The 24,648-nt window shown below is 38.5% G+C and overlaps 1 protein-coding gene across 11 annotated transcripts in view; it reads right to left on the reverse strand.

Moving 5' to 3' along the window:
* The window catches only part of PTPN4 (protein tyrosine phosphatase, non-receptor type 4), a 206,652-nt gene extending 182,004 nt beyond the window's left edge, over window positions 1–24,648 (reverse strand). For 3 of the 11 annotated variants that reach the window (XM_023762515.1, XM_014464397.2, XM_023762508.1), the window contains exons 1-2: window positions 24,603–24,642; window positions 21,725–21,825 (exon numbers count right to left, since the gene is read on the reverse strand). In XM_023762515.1, coding sequence (XP_023618283.1) covers window positions 21,725–21,809 — 85 coding nt within the window. In that variant the 5' untranslated portion in view covers window positions 21,810–21,825; window positions 24,603–24,642. The other 8 variants (XM_014464400.2, XM_023762509.1, XM_023762505.1 and 5 more) reach the window with 7 other exon arrangements.

Genomic DNA, 24,648 nt, shown 5'->3' on the forward strand with positions numbered 1-24,648 from the left:
GACAAATAAATAAAAACTCCAGGGGGACCCAATTATTGGAAGGCTCCCATAATACTGTGAGATTTACCTCCAGGAACTCAACCAGATTCCCATAGTAAATATTAGAGAAAAATACTCTTGGGCTTGCCGCAGGTTGGGTGGGATGGGGTGACCAATATGAAATTACAAACCAGAGCATTCAGTCCTTCTTAACAAGGCCTACCCTCAAAAGAAACTAGTTAACCAGAGCCTAAGGGACCTGGGACAAAGAAAATAACCAACCCCAGCCTACTCTAGCCATGCTGTCCCACCTAGGTGGAAAGAAAAAAAAATGAAAACGCCTGTGAAGTTCACAGTACAGAGGCATAAGTTCACTAAATTACTAAGAGCAAATTATAGGACTAAAGCAGGGGCAGGGAACTTTTTTCCTGCCAAGGGCCATTTGGATATTTACAACATCATTCACGGCCATACAAAATTATCAACTTAAAAATTAGCCTGCTACATTTGGTCAAACATTTAATTAACTCACCCCTAATGCCTTGGCAGGCAGACCAAATGATTTCTCAGGCCATGGCCTGCGGGCTGGACATTCCCTGTCCTGGGGAAAGAATGTTTCCCTTACCCCAACCTTACTACCACATTACTAAGGCCCTATTAATAGCAGTTCCTTTTAGCAAAATATCATATCTACCTACCAAGAAAAATTTATAAGGCATACCAAAAGATAAAAAACACACTGTGAAGAGACAGAGCAAGCATCAGACATGGAAAGTTGGAATTATTAGACATGGAATTTAAAACAACTATAATTAATATGCTAAGGGCTCTAATGGATAAGGTAGACAGCAAGAATAGATGAACAATGTAAACATAGAGATCGAAACCCTAAGAATGAACCAAAAAGAAATGTTACAGGAAAAAAAAACCAATATAAATAATGCCTTTTTGATAGGCTTACAGCAAAGTAAAGAATCTCTGAGCTAGAAAATATATCAATAGAATCCTCAAAAAAATGAAAATCAGAGAAAACAAAGACTGGAAAAAACACACAGAAGAATATCCAAAGACTGTGGAACAACTACAAAAGGTATAACATACATGTAATGGGGATATCGGAAGAAGAGAAAAAAACAGAAATAAATCAATAATGACTGAGAATTTCTACCTTTTTTTTTTTTTTTTACAATTTCCCCAAATTAATGCTGGACATCAAACCACAGATCCAGGAATCTCAGAGAATACCAAGAAGGAAAAATACAAAACAACAAAATAAAAATAAAACAAACAAACAAACAAAAACCCCACCTCTATGCATATAATTTTTAAGCTACGGAAAATCAAAGACTAAAAAAAAAAAAAAAAAAAAAATCCTGAAAGAAGCCAGAGGAAAAGAAGCACCTTACCTACAGAGAACAAATAATTACATCTAACTTCTTAACCATGCAAACAAGAAGAGAGTGGAGTAAAACACTTAAAATGTTGAGGGGAGGGAAAAAAACCTACCAACCTAGAATACTGTATCCTGAAAAATTACCTTTCGAAGGAGAAATAAAGATTTTCTCAGACAAAAAGAGAAAGAGAATTTGTTTCCAGTGGACTTGCCTTGCAAGATATTTTTAAAGTTCATTGGAGAAAAGGAAAATAATATAGGTCTAAACTCATATCTACATAAAGAAAGGAAGAACACAAAGAAGGGATAAATGAAAATAGATTTAAAACTTGATGTTTCTATCTCTCCCTCTCCCTTCCTCTCTGAAATCAATAAAAATACATTTTAAAAAAAGAGAGAGACTACCCTTGGTGGCCCTGACTTAATCAGGTGAAAGCCCTTAAAAGAAAGACTGGGTCCTTCCTGAAGTGAAAAAATTCTGGTGCTGGCTTTAAAGACATGATCTGCCATGTTGTGAGAGGGACTAGGACAGAGCCATGTGGCAAGGAAGTGCAGGTAACCACTGACAGCCAGCAAAGAACTGAAGACCTCAGCCCCACAGTTGATTGTACTTGTCAACAATAACATGTTTTGGAAGAGAACCTCAAGCTCCTGCAGTCCAGTTAACATGTAGTTTGTAACTTTGTGAGAACCAAAACAAAGCTGTACCCATACTACTGACCCATGATACTGGAAGAAAATAAATGTGCTGCTTTATTCTGCCAAATCTGTGGTAATTTATTACACAATAGAAAACTAATACATCTTTCACAGTAGTACTACTACACCAACAAGCATTCATGAGACAGAAAGAAATATACAAAAGAATGAAGCAACATATGATGATCTCTGTGCAAATTCCACTCTTGCTTATGATGGATCTACCAGCTGTGGGCAAACTACGGCCCGCGGGCTGGATCCGGCCCGTTTGAAATGAATAAAACTAAAAAAAAAAAAAAAAAAAAAAAAAAGACCGTACCCTTTTATGTAATGATCTTTACTTTGAATTTATATTAGTTCACACAAACACTCCATCCATGCTTTTGTTCCGGCCCTCCGGTCCAGTTTAATAACCCATTGTGGCCCTCGAGTCAAAAAGTTTGCCCACCCCTGTAGTGGTCAGCAAACTCATTAGTCAACAGAGCCAAATATCAACAGTACGATTGAAATTTCTTTTGAGAGCCAAATTTTTTAAACTTAAACTATATAAGTAGGTACACTGTTATTAACTTAATTAGGGTACTCCTAAGCTGGCCTTTGCTAAAAACATCCTCAATCGATTGAGGTACGTTCGCTGAGGTCGACCCCTTCCAACTCTCCCATCCTCAACTCGTGCATGAATGGCGCGCACCTCCCCCGTGCTGCTAATATTAAAAATTTATACACATTATGTTAAGTAAGAAGAGCTGAACATGAATGATATTCAAATTATAAAAATATGGACAAAGATATAAAGGCAATTCAGTACAGAAAGGATAGTCATTTCAACATACCATTTGCAAAAAAAAAAATAGGAACTTCAATCCACACCTTGCACCATATGCAAAAATTAACTAAAATGGATCATAGATTATGTAGAACCTAAAACAATAAAACTTCTTAAAGAAAACACAGGAGAAATCCTTGGTGGCCTTGGATTAGGCAAGTATTTCTCAGAAACATTGCCATCAGCACAATCCTTAAAAGAATAAATTGATATGTTAGAATTCACCAAAATGAAACATCTGCTTTTCAAATGACACTGTTAAAATAATATAAAACTAGCCAGAAGGTGGGAGCATATATCTGATAAAGGATTTTTATCCAGAATATATAAAGAACTTCCAAAACTCAGGAATAAGGAAAAACAAAACAAAACAAACCACAAACAAGAGCTTTGAACAGATACTTCACCAAAGATAAAAGGATGGCAAATATCCACATAGCAAAAAAGAAGCTCAACATTACTAGACTGAAGGTACATGCAAAGTAAAACCATGATATGGTATCACTACATACCTATCACAATGGCTAAAATTTTAAAAATAGTGACAATACCAAATGTGGCAAGGACCAGGTAAAAATGGATCTCTCATTCATTGCTGGTGGGAATATGAAATGTTACAACAATGTTAGAAAACAGTTTGGTACTTTCTTACAAATTTGAACTTACTCCAACTTTATGAGCTATCCATTCCATTTCTAGGTAACAAATGTGTATGTCCATATAAAGACTTGTACATGAATGATCACAGAAATTTTGTTATAGTTGAAAACTGAGAACAAAACAAGTGTCTATTAATTGGTAATGGATTTATTCAGAGGTGGTACATAAATAGAATGAGTAGTTAATAAAATAGAACTGGTGTTACATGCAACAACATAAATCTCAAAATAACTATGCTGAAAGCTGAATCAAAAAAAGAAAGTACATACTATATGATTCCATTTATATAAAATTCTAGAAAATACAAACTAAACTTTGGTGATAAATAGTAGACCAGCAGGATGAGAGTAGGAAGCAATTACACTGGAACACAAGAAAATTTGGGGGAGTAATGAGTATGTTCATTACACTGATTGTGGTAGTAGTTTTATAGAGGTATAACTATGTCAAAACTTATCAAATATTATACTTTAAATATATAGTTTATTACATACTACTTTACCTCAATAAAGTTGTTAAAAACATATATGGCCAAAACACTTAAGAGGCAAAATATTTAGAGACAATTTTGATGTTCTGGTTCATAATCTGCTGGCTATATAACTAGATTCAATTCAACTTAACATAATGAATATTTTGGCCATTTTTCTTCATCATGTTAATAAGCCTGGTTTCTTATACAGATAGCAGCTAGTTTAAGGTTACACAGGCAAAAGTGATCAAGTAGCATGTGAATCCAGATCTGTCTAATCTATTATTGTCACAACAATATAATGAAATTTCTACTTTCTCATGCTAAAAATATTCTTTTGAGTGTTCTTTTCAAAGCCAACTATAAAAGCACCTAAATTAACTGAAGAAAGACATCGTTGAAAAAAAATCATCACTATTTGTGAGTTTTACAAATCTTTAATCTGATCCTTTGCACTCTCCATTTCCTCAATTTCCACCTCAACACTGCCCCCAGAGAATTTGAACAGGAAAAAAAAAATCACAATTAGATATAATGAGACATGTTTTACAGTAAGGGCAGAGGAATAACTCATGAATAGAAAATGGAATATAGGTAGATTGAGAACCAATAAGTAGAGCTTTGTTGTTGTTCTATTTTGTTTTGCATAGCCTATTCTTTTCAACCTCTCCCTGAAGGCTTCTCAAGTCAAGTTCCTAAATCACTGTCCAAATGAACCTACTGCATAAATGAATGAATGGAAATGACTGCATATGAATGGGCAATGCAGCAAAAATAGGGCACCCATAAAGTCAATCAGTAAGCTTTCAAAATATAAATATTTCTGTTACTGTGCTACTCCCATATCTCACATGGAATTTAGTAAGAAAGGTTTTCAGAGCCTAAGACAGATGTCTCATTCTTTTCTATTAATAACTGCTGTTATATTACGAAACTTGGTAAGCCACTGATTCACCGTAAATGTTAACATTCTAATTTTGTTATTGTCTAGTTCTGATTTACCTTGAGACAGTCATTCATCTTTCTGAGTCCCAGTTTCTTCCTCCATAAAATAAAAATTTGTGACTTATAACCTGCACTATTCTATCTGGTAGCCATGCCACATATGACAATTGGAACACTCGAACTTTGCTTTCTATCAACAAATTGTTTTAATTACATTTACTAGGGTGACACTTGTTAATTACATGATATAGACTTCAAGTGTATAATCCTATATAATAAAAGGCTAATATGCAAATAGACCGAACAGTGGAACGACGGGTCTCTGATGCACACTGACCATGAGGGGGCAGACGCTCAACGCAGGAGCTGCCCCCTGGTGGTCAGTGTGCTCCCACAGGTGGAGCGCCGCTCAGCCAGAAGCCAGGCTCACGGCTGGTGAGCACAGCAGCAGTGGAGGGGGCCTCCCCCGCCTCTGCGGCAGCACTAAAGATGTCCGACTGCCGGCTTAGGCCCATTCCCCAGGGGGAGCGGGCCTAAGCTGGCAGTTAGACATCCCCTGAGGGCTCCCGGACTGCGAGAGGGTGCAGGCTGGGCTGAGAGACACCCCCCCCCCCGCCAGTGCATGAATTTTGTGCACCAGGCCTCTAGTTCTATAATATAAAACAATACATCATCTGTATTAGGTGTACCAGTTAATAATGCGGATTTTGTAATCAATGAAAACACTATAATTTCAAGAGAAACATCAAAAGTGCTTTATTCAAAGTAATGTCCATCGCTAGCTACACATTTCCCCATCTTTCAGGTGATTTGTGGATACCCTCCCAATAGAACTTTTCTTGTTTTGAGGCAAACCATTCAGAGACCCAATTTCCCACTTCTTCGTATGTTTTGAAGTGCTGCTCAGAAAGTGCATGTGCCATTGATCAGAACAAGTGGTAATCTGAAGGAGCAAGGTCTGGTGAACATGGCGGGTAGGTTAATACTTCCCAAGCCAGATCTTTTAACGTGTCTTTAACTGGTTTTGAAGTGTATGATGGTGCGTCATCTTGAAGCAAAATTACTTTGCTGTGTCTTCTGGCACATTCTGGTCATTTCATGATTATTTGTTGTCGGTAGCAATCAGTATTAACGGTTTCACCAGGTTTTAGAAGCTCATAATACACCACACCTTCTTGATCCCACCAAATGCAGAGCATTGTCTTCTTTCCGAAGCAATTTGGCCTTGCAATTGATGTTGATGGTTGGCCTGATCAACCCCTGATTTTGGGCATTTGTGTCTTATGACCCAGCGATTCCACTTCTGGGTATATATCTGAAGAAACCCAAAACAGTACTTTGAAAAAATTATATGCACCCCTATGTTCATTGCAGTGCTATTTACAATAGCCAAGATATGGAAGCAACCTAAGTGCTCATCAACAGATGAGTGGATAAAAGTTATGATATGTGCCCTAGCTGGTTTGGCTCAGTGGATAGAGCATCGGCCTGCAAACTGAAGGGTCCCGGGTTCAATTCCGGTTAAGGGCACATGCCGGCGTTGTGGGCTCCATCCCCAGTAGAGGGTGTGCAGAAGGCAGCCTATCAATGATTCTCTCTCATCGTTAATGTTTCTCTCTCTCTCCCTCTCCCTTCCTCTCTAAAAATCAAGAAAATATATATATATAAAAGTTATGATATGTATATAAATAATGGAATATTTGGCCACAAAAAAAAAAATGAAATCTTACCATTTGCAACAGTATGGATGGGCCTAAAGGATATTATGCTAATTGAAATAAGTCAGACAGAGAAAGACCAATGCCATATTATTTCACTTATATGTGGAATCTAAACAACAAAATAAATGAACATAGAAACAGACTCATAGATACAGAGAACAGACTGATGGTTGCCAGAGGGAAAGTGGGGTGAGAGGCTGGGTGAAAAAAGTAAAGCGATTAAAAACTACAAACTGATAGTCACAAATTAGTCCTGGGTATATAAAATACAGCATAGGGAATATAGTCAATAATAATATAACTATGAAAGGTGCCAAGTGGGTACTTGAAATATTGGGGGAACACTTTGTAAGGCATATGATTTTCTAACCACTATGCTGTACACCCAAAATGAATACAAAATAATAGCGAATGTAAACTGTCATTGAAAAATAAAATTTTAAAACTAAGGTGATAAGCAGGGAATGTAGAAGTAGGGATGTAATTTTAAATAAGGTATTCAGGAAAGGTCTGACTGAGTACGGCATTTTTGAGCAGACTTGAGGAAGTGAGGAAATGAGACATGTGGACACTCTGCCTGAAATACCTGGGAGAAAGGTGTTCTAGGGAGAGAGAAGAACAAGCACAAAGGCCTAAAGTGGGCATATATCTGGTCTGTTCCTCGAACAGCAAAGAGGCCCGTGTGCCCTGAGAAAAGTGAACAAGGAGAGTGGTCAGAGATGAATTCAGAGAGAGAACAGGAGCCACAGATCATGTAGGGCCTTGGCTAAAAACTACAGCCTTTACTCAAGTGAGATAGGATGCCATTAAAGGACTTACAGCAGAGGAACATGGTCATTTTACTTACATTGTACGTAGGTAAATTTTGAACTTGCATCATTTCTTATTGGCGTGCAAGATACAAAAAGTTCAGAATATGTCACAAGCATGCTACTATACTAACAGAAAACCAGTTAATATCTACAGTATTATAAATTGGTTTAAGACCCTACCAGATAAATGAACAAAAAATCTGAAGAATGTATGCAACAAGAAATGAAATTAGTAAATAAACATTAAAAAACTCAATTATCGCCCTGACCGGTTTGGCTCAGTGGATAGAGCGTTGGCCTGCAGTCTAAGGGGTCCCGGGTTCGATTCCGGTCAAGGGCATGTACCTTGGTTGTGGGCACATCCCCAGTGGAGGGTGTGCAGGAGGCAGCTGATCGATCTTTCTCTCTCATTGATGTTTCTAACACTCTATCCCTCTCCCTTCCTCTCTGTAAAAAAAAAAAATCAATAAAAAAATATTTAAAAACACACACAAAAAACTCAATTATCACTAAAAAGAAATTCAAAGCAAAACAAAGTACCATTTATCACTCATTGCTAGGAAAATTGGTGGTAGTGAAAATCAACAATCATGTCAACAATCCTGCATCTGAAACCTCTGGTTTGAAAACACTTTCAGAAGTGTTGTGGATTTCAGAATATTTGGATTATGGAGATGTGACATGACACAAACCTATAATAATAAAAGCATGATATGCTAATTAGCTCGGACGACCTTGGGGATTTCAGAATTGCATATGAAGAATTGTTGACCTATACGATTCTTTTGTAAACAATTATGTTAACACAGATCAAAAGCCATAAAATAGCAAGATGGGTCACAATATCAGAATCACCTGGGCGAACTTCTCCAAATCACAAAACCCTTACCAATGAAGATTCCCCATTTCCCTAGTAGCTTCTGTAGTAAGTCACTGGACCTCATAGCAGTATATATTGGGCTGAAAAAGGCACAATAAGTTTGAAATGAAAATAAACCAAGTATAGAGATTTTTTAAATTCCAATGTAAATAAAACAACATGGGAATCCTTGGAGTTTTTAAAAATATTTTACTCCATGAGGTAAGAAATAGCCCAAAAGAAACAGATACAAAGAACACCAACATTAGTTTAAAATCTGGTGTTTCCCAAATGATTTTAACCTTCTTAGAAAATTCATTCATTTTATTCACTCCAAGTATAGTCAATATTAGCACATATTATGTGCAAGGCACTGTGTGTACCAGGTAATACCAGGAGTGAGGCTTGGAGAGGTAGATAGGGGCTGAACGTGAGTTTAAATTTTATCTTAACACTAGAGGCCCTGTGCACGAATTCGTACCCCATGGGTACATATTGATGTAAATAAATGAATGCATGCCGGCAATCGGGATGGCCAGCCGGGGGAGGGACTGCGGAAGGTTGGCCCACCCCAGGAGGTTGGCTGTGGGAGCGCACTGACCACCAGGGGGCAGCTCCTGCATTGAGTGTCTGCCCCCTGGTGGTCAGTGCGCATCATAGCAACCAGTCCACTGGTCGTTTGGTTGCTTGAGTTTTTATATATATAGATGCAGATGGAGAGGCAAAAAAAATTCTGAGCAGGAGTGAATTATGATCAGATGTGCAAGTCAGATCACTCTGGCTACAATGTAAAGGAAGACTAAAAAGGGAAGACCACTAGGCAGAATGTACTTTCAGAGACTATTATAAAAGTCCAGATGAGACATGAAGAGCTTTGTTTAAAATCATCCCCCAAAATTTCAGAAGTTCTGCCTAAGCTTCATATTGCCAAACTGAAACTCAAGTGGTGATAGGGCTACAACAAAGAAAATTAGGGGAGAAAAAGAAACTCAATAGTGTTGATGAGAGGCAATCTAGACAAGCCAGTAGAAAATGGTACCTACAGCTTACAGTAGTCTGCAATAAGCAGTGATCCAGGCCTTACTGTAGAAGTCAGATAAACAGGTGGTATCCCAACAATCAGGAAAAACACAATAGCAGAACATGTTTAATTTTACGGTTCCATATAGGAGATAACAGAGAGCTCAGCTATAAGACTGGAGTTCAGGAATTCAAAAATAGGAAACAGAAAATAGGACAGCAGCAGAAAAGATACAGATTCTGGACTCAAATTAACCTTTCAAAACCCTAAATCTGCCATTTCTAGCTGTAAAAGTCTGGACAACTCAGCATTTTGAGCCTCAATTTCTTCATCCATAAAAAGGGAATAAGACTATCCACTCTACAGGGTTGCTGGAAGAATTAAATGAGATGTCAATACTTTAAAACACCAGTAGAGTTCAACAAATAGGAGTTTCATCCCTTTCTCTTTTTCTTACATTTTTCATTTAAGATACTGAAATAGGGAAGTATTCTGCTTGACCACAAAGTCTGAAAGGCTTATCCAACTAGGCATTAAAGGAGATTAGGTGAACAAAGGCAGGTAGGTCATTAATGCAAAATACCTTATAAAAACACTAGTTCATAAAGAAGTCAAAGTAAATGATCACACAAGTAAAAGGACCTTAAAAACTGAAGTAGAGTAAAAGTTTAAATCATTAGAATTAGCCTAATGTCACTATATTTAAAAAAAAAAAAAGCAAAAAGGGAGAGTTCTCTGTATATTGAAGTAAAAAATCTCCAAGTTATATTTTAAATAAAAAAATTATTATGTAAAACATTAACATGGTATGCTGCCTTTTACATAAAAGGTAGAGAGGGGAAAATAACAATCTATATTTGTATTTTGTTTCTATTTGCATAAATACTAGTAAAATATACAAACAATAAAATTGGTTACCTATAAAGAAGAGAGGGATAGACATAGTAGTATTGAGACTTCTCAATATATACCTTTGTATATTATTTTGAAATTTGAACCAAGTAACCATATTACCAATTTAAAAAGGAAATAAAATGTAAAATGCTTGAGAAACTTGAGTGTTCTGATAATATGTTCCACTACACTTACTAATTATGTATGACTTATTTGTACATATTTTAGCAGTATAATAGATTTTTAAGTTCCTCCAAAGAATAATTATCCTAATAAAGCAGGAATATTCAAATTGACCATCACACCATGATGGTCAAGATGGCTGCACCCATAGTGGAGGCAGGGAATCCATAACACAAGATGGCTGCACTCACAGCAGAGGCCGAGTTCCTGTAATGAGCCTTAACGAGCAATCAGCCTTAACGAGCAATCAGCAGGGACCTGAGGCTGCGCCCCCCCACCTGGTGGGGCTTGACAGGGGACCTCAGGAAGCGCCCCCCACCCCAGTGCCAGGCTGGGGGACCTCAGGCTGCACTCCCCTCCTGGCAGGGCTTGACGGGGGACCTCAGGCTGCACCCCCTGGTCCGGGCCAGGGGACCTCAAGGTGCAACCCCCGGCCCGGGCTGGGGCACCTCAGGCCATGCCCCCCACCCGGCGGGGCTTGACGGGGGTGGGGCCAGCCGGGTCTGGATCTAGCCCAATGGGGGTGGGGCCAGCCAGGTCTGGGTCTCGCACAATTTTGAGGCGCACGTGGGTGGGTAGGGACTTGACTCTGGTTCCCATGGCGCACCCCAGACTCTGACAGGAGGAAGATTTTCATATACATTTTACTAATTTTCTTTCATCTCTGACACTTCTATTATAGAGAAAGAGCAAATAGCAATATTAAAATATTTCCTCTACTTAATTCCCTTTTAAATGTGCACAAATTTCATGCAACGAGTCACTAGTCTTGAAGATAAAGATCATGTCCCATTTGTTCTTTAACCCCACTGCCAAGCATGGTGCCTGGCACCTAGCTAGTATTCAAAGAATACATTAAATTGACTCTGGATTGCCTAAATGCTTTCCAACTGAAGTCACCTCCAATTCTGCATATATTTTTAAATTGTATTGCTGGTGACTTATCTATGTACAAAATCATACTTAATATTCAAGAATGAGATTGGACTTGGGGTGGTGAACACACAATATAATACACAGATGATGTATTATAGAATTGTACAACAGACACCTATATAATTTTATTAACCAACTAGGGGGCCAGTGTACGAATTCATGCACTTTGAAAGGAACTGTGGGCCGTGAGGCTGCAGTGGGCACAGGTTGGATCTTGGCCCATCTCTGTGCCTCTGTCCGGCCCCTCCTGTCACAGCCTCTGGTCCGATCCCCTGTCTGCCAGCAGCCCAGCTCCCACCACCACCACTCCCACATGCTGATGGCACCAGACCCACTCGCACCCGATGATGGTGCGGAGTGATTGGGGCCAGCGCCAGCAGCAGGTGCAAGCAGGGCTGGCGCCGAGCACCAGCAGCGGGTGTGAGTGGCGGCTCCAGCACTAGCAGAGGGTGCGAGCGGGACCGGCACCAGCAGTGGGTGTAAGCCGGGCTGTAGCAGGGGGAGGTGGAGAAGCCCTGAGGGGCAATTGGGACCTGCAGCCGCCGCTCACACCTACTGATGGCACTGAGCGATTGGGGCCAGCACTAGGTGCTGATAGTGCGTGTGAGCTGTGGCTCCAGTGCCAGCAGCAGGTGTGAGCACCGGGCGGGACTGCGGTGTGAGGAAGTAAAGAATTTTCAATAACCACCAGAGACTCGCCCCAATGACAGCAACCAGCACCCCGCCTTGGTCTGGCGCCCCAGCTCACCTGCTCCACCATCCCATCACGGCCGACACCCACCATGTGCCATGCGCGCCCCCTGGTGGTCAGTGCATGTCATAGCGACCAGTTGTTTGGTTGTTCCACCGTTCGGTCTATTTGCATATTAGCCTTTTATTATATAGGATTATTATATAGGATGTCACCCCAATAAATTCAATAATAAAGAAAAAATTCAAGTTTTTATAAAAATGAGGAAAGCTCTTCTAATTAACAATTGTTTAACAAAAAAGGCAAGATATAAATTTAACTATTAATAAAATAAGATTAACAATTACCCCTAGATCACTCCAAAGACTCAACATAAGATGGCAATCATTTGAAATGGATCAGGGAGCCAGCCCAGGTACTTAACAAAGTCTGTTCATTTCTTTGATAGCAGGTATTGCTACCTAGTTTTACTTACCCACTTTTCAAATAACCACTATAGTTGCTTTCTCTTAATTCTAAAAAAATTTGTTTTTCTTGGATCTGTTCCCCTATTCTTCATGACCCAGAAGATATTTCTTCTTCTCTTATGACCACATTTCTTAAGAGTTTTCTGGTCTCTATTCATTGTACGTCTAGTTTCCTCAACTTAGTTTCTTATCACACCCGTCTTATAACTCCTCTAATAAAACAATGAATGTTAAACTTTAGTATACCTCAAACTGTAGCAGCATTTAAGCAGATCTCCTATGCAACTCTTCCTCACTCCTCATCCACCCTTTTAAGAATCCAAAAGGTGTGTGATGAAACCTGAGCAATTGATCATTTTAATCAGTATCTCATTTGATTCTAATACAGCTAGCCTGCCTGAACACACCTGAAAACCAACTAGCTTAGGTCATCGATAACTGTTCAATAGTCACATTCAAAGCACTTTTGTTATCTCTTTCAGCATCTGACACCTTCCTGTAACTCCTTCCTTCTACCACCTTTTACCACACAACTAGACTCTCCTCTCTCACCACCATTCTATCTTCTTTACTGGCTTCTTCACTTCCTGATAACTCTTAACCTTTAAATAATAGTGGTAGGGGCTGTCAGTGACTCTCTTCCTAAATTGACACAAACTTCATAAGCAGTAATAGGTGCTTCAACAACCACCTATATGCCATCCTAAACCCTGCCATTTTGAATTCTAAACTATTTTCAGGTAGTCAGAGGCTATGCAGTACAGGAGGAAAACAAAACAAAACAAAACAAAAAAACAACCCAGCAAAGATGCTTCAGCCTCATGCATATCTGAATTCAAAATATTTCCTCTACTATTTACATAACATGCCCAAAGCCACACATTTTTCTGAATTTCAGCTATGTTCTCCTTTAAAACTGGAGATAACATGTTTGTAACAAATTTTTGTTTGGATTAAATGAGGGAAATAAAAAGATTAAATGAGAAGTTCCATTCCCTTATTAGCAGGAACTTGGAACACATCCTTGAGGACCCATGCCATAGGCCTCAGAGGTGGCAGAAGGGACAACTAGCCTGGGGTTGGGAGATTAGAAAATACACGAGTTTGAGCAAATAAGTACATATACTGAGGATAATGGGAGTCAATTTCTCGCTGCTGAAGAAGAGATTTATAAATACAGAAAGGGCAAGACTAGAAAGAACCCTCAGGTGTTGGATTAGAATTGGATGTATCAGTGTGAATTTTTAAAAATACATATACACAGATATAGGAAGAGATTCAGATGTGTACCTATATACACATATTTCCTATCTCTGTCCACCCTGGAAGTAATGATACTCCAACAGAATGAGCACATTAGGCATCCAAATCTACATTTCTAAATACCACCTCCACGAAAAGAAATCAGGATTCCTTGGGAAAATGCATAATTCCAGAGCTGGGGCAGGAAAAGGCCAAAAATAAGTCTGGAACATCTTGTGCCCGGAAGTAAGGAAATACTCAGGAGCCACCTTAAAGAGCTCCCACTAGCCAAATCTAGGGCAATTTGAGCATCAAAATAAAATAAAATGTGGTAACTAATAAAACCCACTGAATAGGAACAAAAATCCATGGGTACATATTGATGTAAATAAATGAATGCATGAATGGGGGGAAAGGGAAACATCTATTTTTAATTTTCACTAGAAAATCAACTAATAACTATGGCAACCTTCATAGTAGTGACTGATTCAGGCAGAAGTCATCAGTGGACCCAAAGTCTGGTGGATAGAGGTTTGTCTGATGAGGAACAGAATACTGGCACAGTCTTGGAGATCTTCCCACAAAAAGTGTTACCAATTACAAAAGGAAAAATGATGACTTTATGACAGACATGAATTAACAAGGTATTAAGGTTAAGTGTTCAAAGTTAAATATCAATGTATGTCTCCTCGTAATACTCTAAGAATAGTATATCATTTCTATGATATTCCTGCCAACAATGCATTCAGTATGGCCATGAGCAATCACTGGATGGACCAAAGTTAAGTTTTATTATAGCAGAATAAAAAAAGTCAAGGTCATAAAAGACAGAGAAATATTGAGGAACTATTTCAAACTGATGGAGACTAGAGACATGATAATTAAATGCAATGTGTGATCCTGGATTGAACCATGGACCAAAAAGTAAAGAGAGACAATACTGGGACAGTTGAAAATTTTGAATGGCATCTGGGGATCTGAAGGTAGTGTTGTATCATGTTGACTTCCTGATTTGGTGGTTACATAAGAGACTGTCCACGTTTTGGTAAATACACACTAAATTATTTAGGAGTGATAGGCATTATGTCTGCAACTTGCTCTCAAATGGTTCAGAAAAAGTTTAATGAGATTAGAAATGGTGTATTCCTCTCAAATGACTGGAAGCAGTAATAAAAATAAGAGACCAGAAATGAGATAATCAGGTCTCATTTGCTGAAATTTGAGAATCCAGTAAGATATATCACAAAGAGGAAAAGGATCAAAGATGATGTCAAGGTTCTGTCTTTGGGCATCTGGAAAGGAAGGCCTCACTGAGCCCACTACAGTGAGCCAAGTACATGATATTGCAGGCTCATCTTATCTTATATCTTATATAATAAAAGGGTAATATGCAAATCGACCGAACGGCGGGACAACTGGTCGCTATGACACACTGACCACCAGGGGGCAGACGCTCAACGCAGGAGCTGCCCACTAGTGGTCAGTGTGCTCCCACAGGGGGAGCGCCGCTCAGCCAGAATTGAGCTGAAGGTTGATGAGCGCAGCGGCCCGCTTCCGTGGCAGTGCTAAGGATGTCTGACTGCAGCTTAGGCCCAACATCCCCCAAGGGCTCCCAGAGTGTGATAGGGCGCAGGCTGGGCTAAGAAACCACCCTCCCATCCTCCCCAGTGCACGAATATCGTGCACCAGGCCTCTAGTCTTGTATATACACATAGTATATATGTAGTACAATGTTAAAATTTGGTTGAAGTTCATGTGTGGGAACAGGGTTTATAGGAAATCTCTGTACCTTCTCCTCAACTTTGCTGTAAACCTAAAAATGCTTTAAAAAAGTACTTATTTAAAAAAATTTTAAGTTGCAATAATAGGTCAAGAAAAAATTAATTGGTTGAAGGGAATTTGGAGGCTTTTTATACTGTTTTTGCAACTTTTCTGTAGGTTTGAAATTATTTTAAAATAAATTAATTTTTAAAAGTCAGTAAGAACTTATGATGACCTTGGTGCAAAATGCCTGGCTTACTACAGGTACTAAAAAAAATTATTTGGCCTTTCCTTCCCAGCTGCTCAAATAAAAAAATCTTAAAGTCATCATCACTCTTTTCCTCTTTCTCCTACATCCAAATGGACTCTCAGTTCTAGAAAAACTACCTAATAAGTTTTCAGTTTTTCAAATCCAATTTTTATTTCCACATCTCTCCATTTCCAGTTCTTACCATTTCTCACCTAGACCACAGCAAGAGCATCCTCACTAGTCTCTCTGCTCCAATTTTAACCTTATCTTTGCACCATCCTTACATCCTTGCATCATTATCTAAAAAATGGAGTTACTTTTCAAAACTTACATCTAATTTTATCGTTCTTTTAAGTACCTATAATTGCTCCCCAATGTAAATGTTGATTTTCTAAGAGGAAAACTAAACATGTGTGAAGGCACTAGCAATGCAGAAGCACCAAAAAGCTCGCGCTCTCTCTCTCTCTCTCTCTCTCTCTCTCTCTCTCTCACACACACACACACACACACACACACACACACACACAAACACACCAATGAAGTAGTAATTCCTGGGGGTGGGCGGACTTGACATCTTTTATGCTTATTTTAGGATTTGGTACTGGTTTTATTTTTTATTACATAGTGGGAATGGCAGGGATGAGTAGGTATCATAAACTTTCCAATACTTATAGCCTCTAAAACAGTGCTTTTACCAATCCTTTGCCCAACTTGGCATCAAAGAAAAAATGCTTTCAGCACACTGGGACAAGCAAAGGAGATGATTCAAGGTCAAAAGAAACCATCTGGGGGGCTCCAATATGCTCAGTCCCTTAGACTGACAGGCATCTAGCTCTTAGCATTAATGTTAACCATTCATGGCCTACCAGCTAGTTGGAAAGCTCTGTTCTAAAGGTCTTAATATGATCCCACTCATCACCCAAACAAGGAGCCTCACAACCTTTCCTCTCCTACCATAGTTAACACACACATACACGCACACAGATTCACATGCAAAATCAGATACCAATACCCATCCCATAGACAGAGACAGACATGTACAAGACAACTTGCATTTCTCCAAACACACTATGCATCCTTTTATACTTCTGACTTTTTGTACACGCTGGTCTCTCTATCCAGATCAAGTCCAACTCATCCTCCAAGACACTGCTCAAATGCTACTGCTGCTTCCCCCACATCTTATTACACTTGTCACTCTGAATTGTAATTGTTTGTTGACATGTGTTACCACCTAGAATTTGAGCTCAAGGGCAAAATCATGTTTATCATTGATCCCTATAATAGACATTCAAATGTTTAATTAACATGCTATATAATAAAAGCCTAATATGCTAAGTGTCTGGTCAGTCATTCAACCAATCAAAGCGTAATATGCTAATGATATGCTAAGGCTGCTCAACCACTCGCTATGACGTGCACTGACCACCAGGGGGAAGACAGTCGACCAGTTGCTATGACCTGCACTGACCACCAGGGGGCAGATGCTCCGACTGGTAGGTTAGCTTGCTGCTGGGGTCTGGCCGATCAGGACTGAGCAAGACTCAGGACTGAGCAAGACGGGCCAGACAGGCCCTGGAGCTCTCCCACGGTCCCTCCCTGGCTGGCCAACCTCCCGCTTCCCTTTCCAGCCCTAACCATGCACTGGTGGGGTCCCTTGGCCTGGCCTGCCCCCTCTCGCCATCCGGGCTGAGGATCCCCCCCCCTCCACAGTGCATGAATTTCGTGCATCGGGCCTCGAGTTATATATAAATGTTCACTACATAATTCACCAATAAGCCAAATATTTTACTTTCTTTTTTTTTTTTTTAATCCTCACCCAAGGACATGCTTTTTTATTGATTTGAGAGAGAGAGGAAGGGAAAGGGAGAGAGAGAAAAAACATCAATTTGAGAGTGAAACATTCATTGATTGCCTCTCTCATGCACCTGGACTGGGGAATCAAACCTGGAACTTGGGTATGTGCCCTGACCAGGAATGAAACTCATGACCTTTCTGTGATGGGACGATGCTCTGAGCCACACAGGCAAGGGCAACCAATTTTTCAGAATACATTAATTAAAACAAAGACGTACAATTTTACAACCAAATTAGCATTAGCATTTTTCCAAAGCAAGAACACCCATTCTTTTATAAAAGAAAGATTTGTCATAGAAATATTCATACCACTGGAACCCTTTCCCAGTCCTAGGGTTTTAGACTGAGGAAACAAACAAGCACAAATATATTCAATGCAGTTATAACATTGGAAGCTTTAGAAATAACCAAAATGTTTAACAAAAGGTAAATGACTAAATCAATCACCTGATCAATAAATCATGTGAAATGTCGAAGCAACTGTTTAAGTTATGACAATGGGAACGGAAAAATGAGAAAAAATGTTATCAGCTACTCTATTGATCATCTCTTTTATTTTAAAAAAATAGTGCCAGATGTTTTATATAGAGTACCTTAATCCTCACAACAATTCAAGGCCAAGTATTATCCTAATTTCATAGTTAAGGAAGTATGCTCAGAGGTTATATAATTTGCCCAAGGTTTTTGAGACCAGATTCCAACCCAGATCTAACTCCAAAGTGTGTCAGCTTTTCCCTACATTACATTGCCCCTGATATACAATATTTCCAGTATATTAAACTCAAATTATATCTCTACCACACACCTTTTTTTTTAAAAATATGGACAACTGCCTGGAAGGAAACAAAAACATCTATTAGAGTGGTGATTAAGGATGAATGTTGTTACACTAATTATCCTTTTTAAAAATTAGCAACTTTTGCCGAAACCGGTTTGGCTCAGTGGATGGAGCGTCGGCCTGCAGACTGAAAGGTCCCAGGTTCGATTCCGGTCAAGGGCATGTACCTGGGTTGCGGGCACATCCCCAGTGGGAGATGTGCAGGAGGCAGCTGATCGATGTTTCTCTCTCATCGATGTTTCTAACTCTCTGTCTCTCTCCCTTCCTCTCTGTAAAAAAATCAATAAAATATATTTAAAAAGAAAAAAAAATTAGCAACTTTTTAAAGCAGAATTGATAAACAATAGACTAAACTCATGAGGCAAAACAAAAGACACAATCCCCAATTTTAATTTTTTTACATTTTCATTAAAGACAGAGTAGGTAACATAAAAACTTAAGAAGGATGTACTCAATTGAAATACCTTCTAAACAATCACATATTAACCCCAAGGTGCTTATTACCAGGATTCAAAATCTAGTCATTATGACTGGATTAAACAGCATTCTTCCAGAAAAAGGTGAATTTTGAGGAATACTTGAAGAGAAGACATATGAATTGGAGACAGTTAGGAATGTTTAAACTGAGGAATCAAGGGCAAAGGAAAAAACAAGAATGTTTTCTTTTTAAGCAAGAACAAGAAACAGGGTGAGATGAAGTTGTGGAAAGCCTTCAAGGCCAAGCAGATAAGTTTGGGATTAATTTGATAAGCAACAGAGAACTATACCATATTCTTAAATGGGAAGGTAGCATGCTGAAATATGGTCTTTAAAGATCCAAACTTTGTTCCAAGGTACTGCCTTTGGTTACACAGTGTTTCACCCAACAACTGGGGACGGAGAGGAATAATCCATTATCTTTTATATGTACTCTGGTAAAAAAGAGAAACTGACTAAACAATAAAAATCCACAATAATAAAAGCATAATATGCTAATTAGACCAGACATCCTTCTGGCCAACCTTCTGGATGAAGCCAGGGCTGTGAGGGAAGTCCAGGTCCCAGGTGCCTGCCTGTGGCTGGAGGGAAGCCCAGGTCCCGGGTGCCAGAGGGAAGCTGGTGCCGGCAGCCAGGGGAAGGAAGGCCTACTCTTACATGAATTTCGTGCATCGGGCCTCCAGTCTTTATATAATGGGTGAGTATATTGGGGAGGAAGGCCTTTCAGATATGCTTGTGAATATTAAATGCCACTGTACATTTTAATAAGAATCATACTCCCTCTGTCCCATAATAATAGTAGCAAGTGAATATTTAAATGGGAATTATTGGCGAATGCAGCTGTAAGTTATGTTGTAGCGCAAAATTACGAAGCCTTCAATCAAAATCAATGTTTCATAACGTCTGTCATTTGTTTTGACACATCTTTCAATTTTTAGGTTAATCTAATTATTACGAATTATAACTATTTTTCTAATTTCATCCGCTGATTGAAATCAATTGTTTTATTTCAGTTGAATATCAACCCATTGTAAAAGTAAGATGAAAAAGAGTTTTCAAGCAAAGATCGAGTTGCGATTGTCCAGTTATTGATGCATCAAAAGAAAAAGGAAAAGTTGCAGAAAGGTGCAATTACGTTAGCTGCAAAACAATTTAAGTGCAACAGAATGACCATATCAAGGATTTGGAAACGTGTTTCCGAAAATAATTGTCAAGGAGAATCTTATGCTAATGTTGATTCTTTGAAAAAACAAAACTGTGGACGTAAACACAAAGATTATGGAGAAAAACTTGAAAAACTTAGACATATTCCTCTTAGCAGAAGAGGCACCATATTAGCCTTTGATAATATTTCTCCCGAAATACTGGATAATACGTTTCTGTCACTTCAACAAGTTATGCTGGAAGCAATGAAGAACGATGGCTCCAATAATTTTAAGCTCACGCTTATAGGGAAAGCAAAGCTTCGCAGCCAAGGGATCCTACCTACAAGTTTAAAATGCAGTAACGAAATTATTGGAAAATCCAGAAACTATCTGAACACTCAAAATAAAAATTAGGAGTACTATTTTTAATTTATTGTTTAATTTAATCTAGTTTTTTGATAATAAATGTTGCGTTCTATATTTATTTTCTTTTGCTACTATTACTATGGGACAAATTACATTCATCAACTGCTACTATTATTATGGGACAGAGGGAGTATAAGTTTAGAGCAAGAAGGATGCTGGAGATAACCTTTTAGTGACCACCTCTTCATTTTCAAAATGAATTAAATTGATGCTCAAGAACTAAATAACTTGCCTAATGTCATATACAGCTAAAAGATTCAATATTAAAAAATTAAAACTCAGATTTTCTAGGCAGTAAGATCGAAAGCAGTGCTGTCCAATTGTAGCTACTAGCAACATCTGGTTATTTAAATTTAAACTGGTTAAAATTAAATACAAATGTTTTAAATTTATAATTGATTTTTAGAGAGAGACTAAGGGGGAGAGAGACAGACAGACAGACAGACAGACACTGATTTGTTGTTCCACTTATTTATGCATTCACTGGTTGAGTCTTTTATGTGCCCTGATCCGGATCGCAACCCTGGTGTATCAGACATCACTCTAACCAACTGAGCTGCCCTGCCAGGGCCAAAATTAAATACAATTTTAAATTCAGTTCCTCGGGCACGATAGTCACATTTTTGAGTGCTCCATACTGCACATGGCTACCACATCTGACAGTGCAGAAAAAAGAATAACGTCGTTTAGTTTAATGCTGTTTTGTTGATGAGATGCCTTAAGAACTTAACCCTTTTTTGTATCAGTTCGCCTATGGTAAAATTGGTTTCATTTTACGTCATTTTCCTTAAAGTCACAGAAGCAATCTATGACTTTAAGTAAGGACTTAGACTCACTGTACTTCCATCACTGCAGAAAGTTCACCTGGCACCACGATCTAAAGAATAAGCTTCAGAGCCAGACAGACCTAATTTGAATCCTACTTACTAGCAGTGTGATCCTAGACAAATTAATTTCTCCTTGCCCTCATTTGGGGAGGAGAAGGGAAAAGCAAGAGATTATTAATACCTTCCTCACAAAGTGTACTTGAAGATTATGTGGGATAACACGAAAAGCCCCTTTATACTGTCTGGCACATAAAAGACAATAAACACTTCCCTTCTGGATCCTTTTTTCTGCCTACTCCTCAATATAACCTCCTTGTTAAAAGATACAAACACAATAACTCACCCAAATTAGTATCTTCCTCCCCCTCAAGATAATCCACAGTACCTAATTTTCTTCTGTTCCTGCCAATTTCTTCAAATACTTGCATCTCTCTTCCAGTGCTTCTATTTAGGAATAATGAAATTAAGAATGAATGTAGAGGGAGATGCCTCTAATAAAGTGGAAGAGAATGGAATAAATTGCCCCTCTGTTTTCCATCCTATTTTAAATATCATTATACTGACTGATCATACAAAGGAAAATATATTACACTGTTCATAAGTAATGTAATTCTACACCAATAAAGTCGATTCCACAACATTTCTACTTCTCACCATCTGTACTAATAACTGGATGTTAAATGAAGAAATAACACTTTCCCTCTACAGTACTACTTTCCAGGGGGGGAAAGGATCTCCAGAACGCTAAACCAGTATTCAAGGCTTCACAGCTTAATCTAGTGAACTGACAAATTTAACAAAACTAGACTACAGCATATAAAAAACTTTACAACATGCATGTTATTAACCCAGAAAAACAACAAAATTCAACTCAGTTTATAACCAGTGAATTTCTGCCAATACTATATTTTATTTAGAAGGAACAATTCATATTTAGCTACATAAAGTCACATAACTTGCCGTTTCTAATGAGATTGCCAATTTTACATTCCTAATAAAGAATTAAAGCAGAACTTTTAAACATATGTCTTAACTTTCACCAAACTTCCACCAAACAAAACTTCCACCAAACAAAATTTCTACATATTTTTTAAAACTTTGTTATATAAAACTGACCATATTAACTTTCAGAGGGGAAAAACAAAAGTCCTCTCAACAACAGTCAATAACAGCGTCTCCTTGAAATTATCTGGTAGTCTCTTATTCTGCTCCTTAAAGATTACTAAAAAAACCCTGATCCCCTTATAGAATTTAGAATGTCATAAATAGGAAGTAGATAACACTGCATACTGTACTGTCCTTTACAACTCAAATTATGTTTAGTAGACAAAACTAAAAGATGTTTAATATACAAATCACAGAGTTTAATAATCCATGGGGGTTCACATATATTTAAGAAAATTTAGGTTTTTATTACTATCCCACATAAAGTATTTTATACATTAAGAAAAAAAAAAAAGGCTTCTATGCCTGAACTTATACAACCTAACTGTGTAAGAGTCTAAAGTTTTTTTTAAATCCTTCAATAATAATGAAGTGTACATTGGTCACAGTAGAATAGTTGCAATGAATTTTCCTGAGGCTGCATTCTGAATACATCTGACCCAGAAAGTATTTTTAGCAAGTGTGTTCAATCAATGCTGGTTTTATGCCTAGCCTAAATTAGAAATTGGGTGTCACAAATTTAAAGTAACAAAGTTACTAGGAACATTTGAAGATATTCAATTAGAACACAAGAAAAAAAAAAGTCTGAAACAATTCAATACCCACAAGCTAAGCAGGTTAGAAAATAGGCAATAAGGAAGGCATATCCTCATTCATTGCTGCTTTTGAGGAACCTGTGATTTTTCTATCTTAATAAACTTTAAACTACTCGATATTATTTACAAACTACAATTGTGGCTCCTTGTGTTTTCAAAATTTTTTGCCAAATGTTTAAAATAGATGAGCTAAATAACAAATGTTTCAGTGCAAAAACAGTAACAAAGATATGTGTGCCATTAAAAAAAAAGAAGAAAAAGAGTTTTTTGTGGTAAATTGGAGCACGAATTTATTCTGACCAAAAATGGTGGGGTCCACAAAATGATTGCACTCTTTTATTACGAGTTAGTAAAAATATTCTGTACAAATACACAAACATTTGCTTATAAAGTCTTTTTTTTAATTTATAGGTTGAATTTATATTCATCAAATTCAAGATGTAACTGATATACCTATCTCTCTCCCATTAAGCACACTTTGGGCTCTGAATAATCATTTATTTTAAGGTTGTCTCCTCCCCGCTTTAAAAAAAAAAAAAAAAAGAATAATTTTTTCTCAGGCTCCTTAAGGATCCAAAATCAGGATTAAAAAAAAAAAAAAAAGGCCAGTCTTCCTACTTAAACCGTCTTTTACAAGAAGAATACATTGGTTTTCTGGGGTCCCTCCACCCCCAAACATGTTTTAAACTGTATTGTTTTAGCTGGGTCTAAAATCTGGTCACATAAATCTATTAGCATTCAAATTTCCTGATTCGAAAAGCAGTTGGCATAGCGTATATGTACAGGTTCTCCTAGAACAAGGGCTTGAAAATCCTACAGATGGTCCTGGTGAAGATCGTAGTGGTGCCCCTAAATAATGCAACCCCCAAAAAGTCTCCCATCCTAAGTTTCTCAGAAACATGCAAACATCTATCTGCTCAATTGTAAACCGTTCCATTTTAAGGAACCGCTGCGAAATGCATCGGTACGTCTCTTTAGCTACATCTCAACTTTTTTTTTTTTTTTTTTTTGCCCCAACTACAGATTCTTAAATGCAAGTATATACCGGTAGGATCATGAAACTTACAAACTTCAACCGTAGGGAGTCCGTCTATGCAGCCTGCAAGCCGCGCTCATGTGAGCCAATCAAAAAAAGGGGGGGGGGGGGGACTCCTATCAGCGCTGGAAACTCAGAAGATTCTAAAACCTTCCTTGGAGTTTGGGTCCCGAGGCACACCCATCCCCGCACCCATCCCATCCCTTGTTCCGCTCACCTGTCACAGATCTCAACTCTTACCCCGGGAGCCGAGAGCAGAGGTACCTACCGGAAGGAGGGCTGGATGGTGCGGGGGGCCGGGGGCACCCTTTCCCCCGCCTTTTAAATTAACCTGGCACCTCGGGATGGCCCTACCTGGCTCGCTTCCCAAGAGCCACACTCGCCCCAGGTAACAGCCTCGCGCACGACACCCGAGAGCCTCTTACCTTCGTGTCACAGCCGCGTCCTCCCGGCTGGAGAAGAAAAAGCCTC

This window comes from Myotis lucifugus, unplaced genomic scaffold (assembly GCF_000147115.1).
Source record: "Myotis lucifugus unplaced genomic scaffold, Myoluc2.0 scaffold_247, whole genome shotgun sequence".
In the NCBI taxonomy this organism is placed as follows: domain Eukaryota; kingdom Metazoa; phylum Chordata; class Mammalia; order Chiroptera; family Vespertilionidae; genus Myotis; species Myotis lucifugus.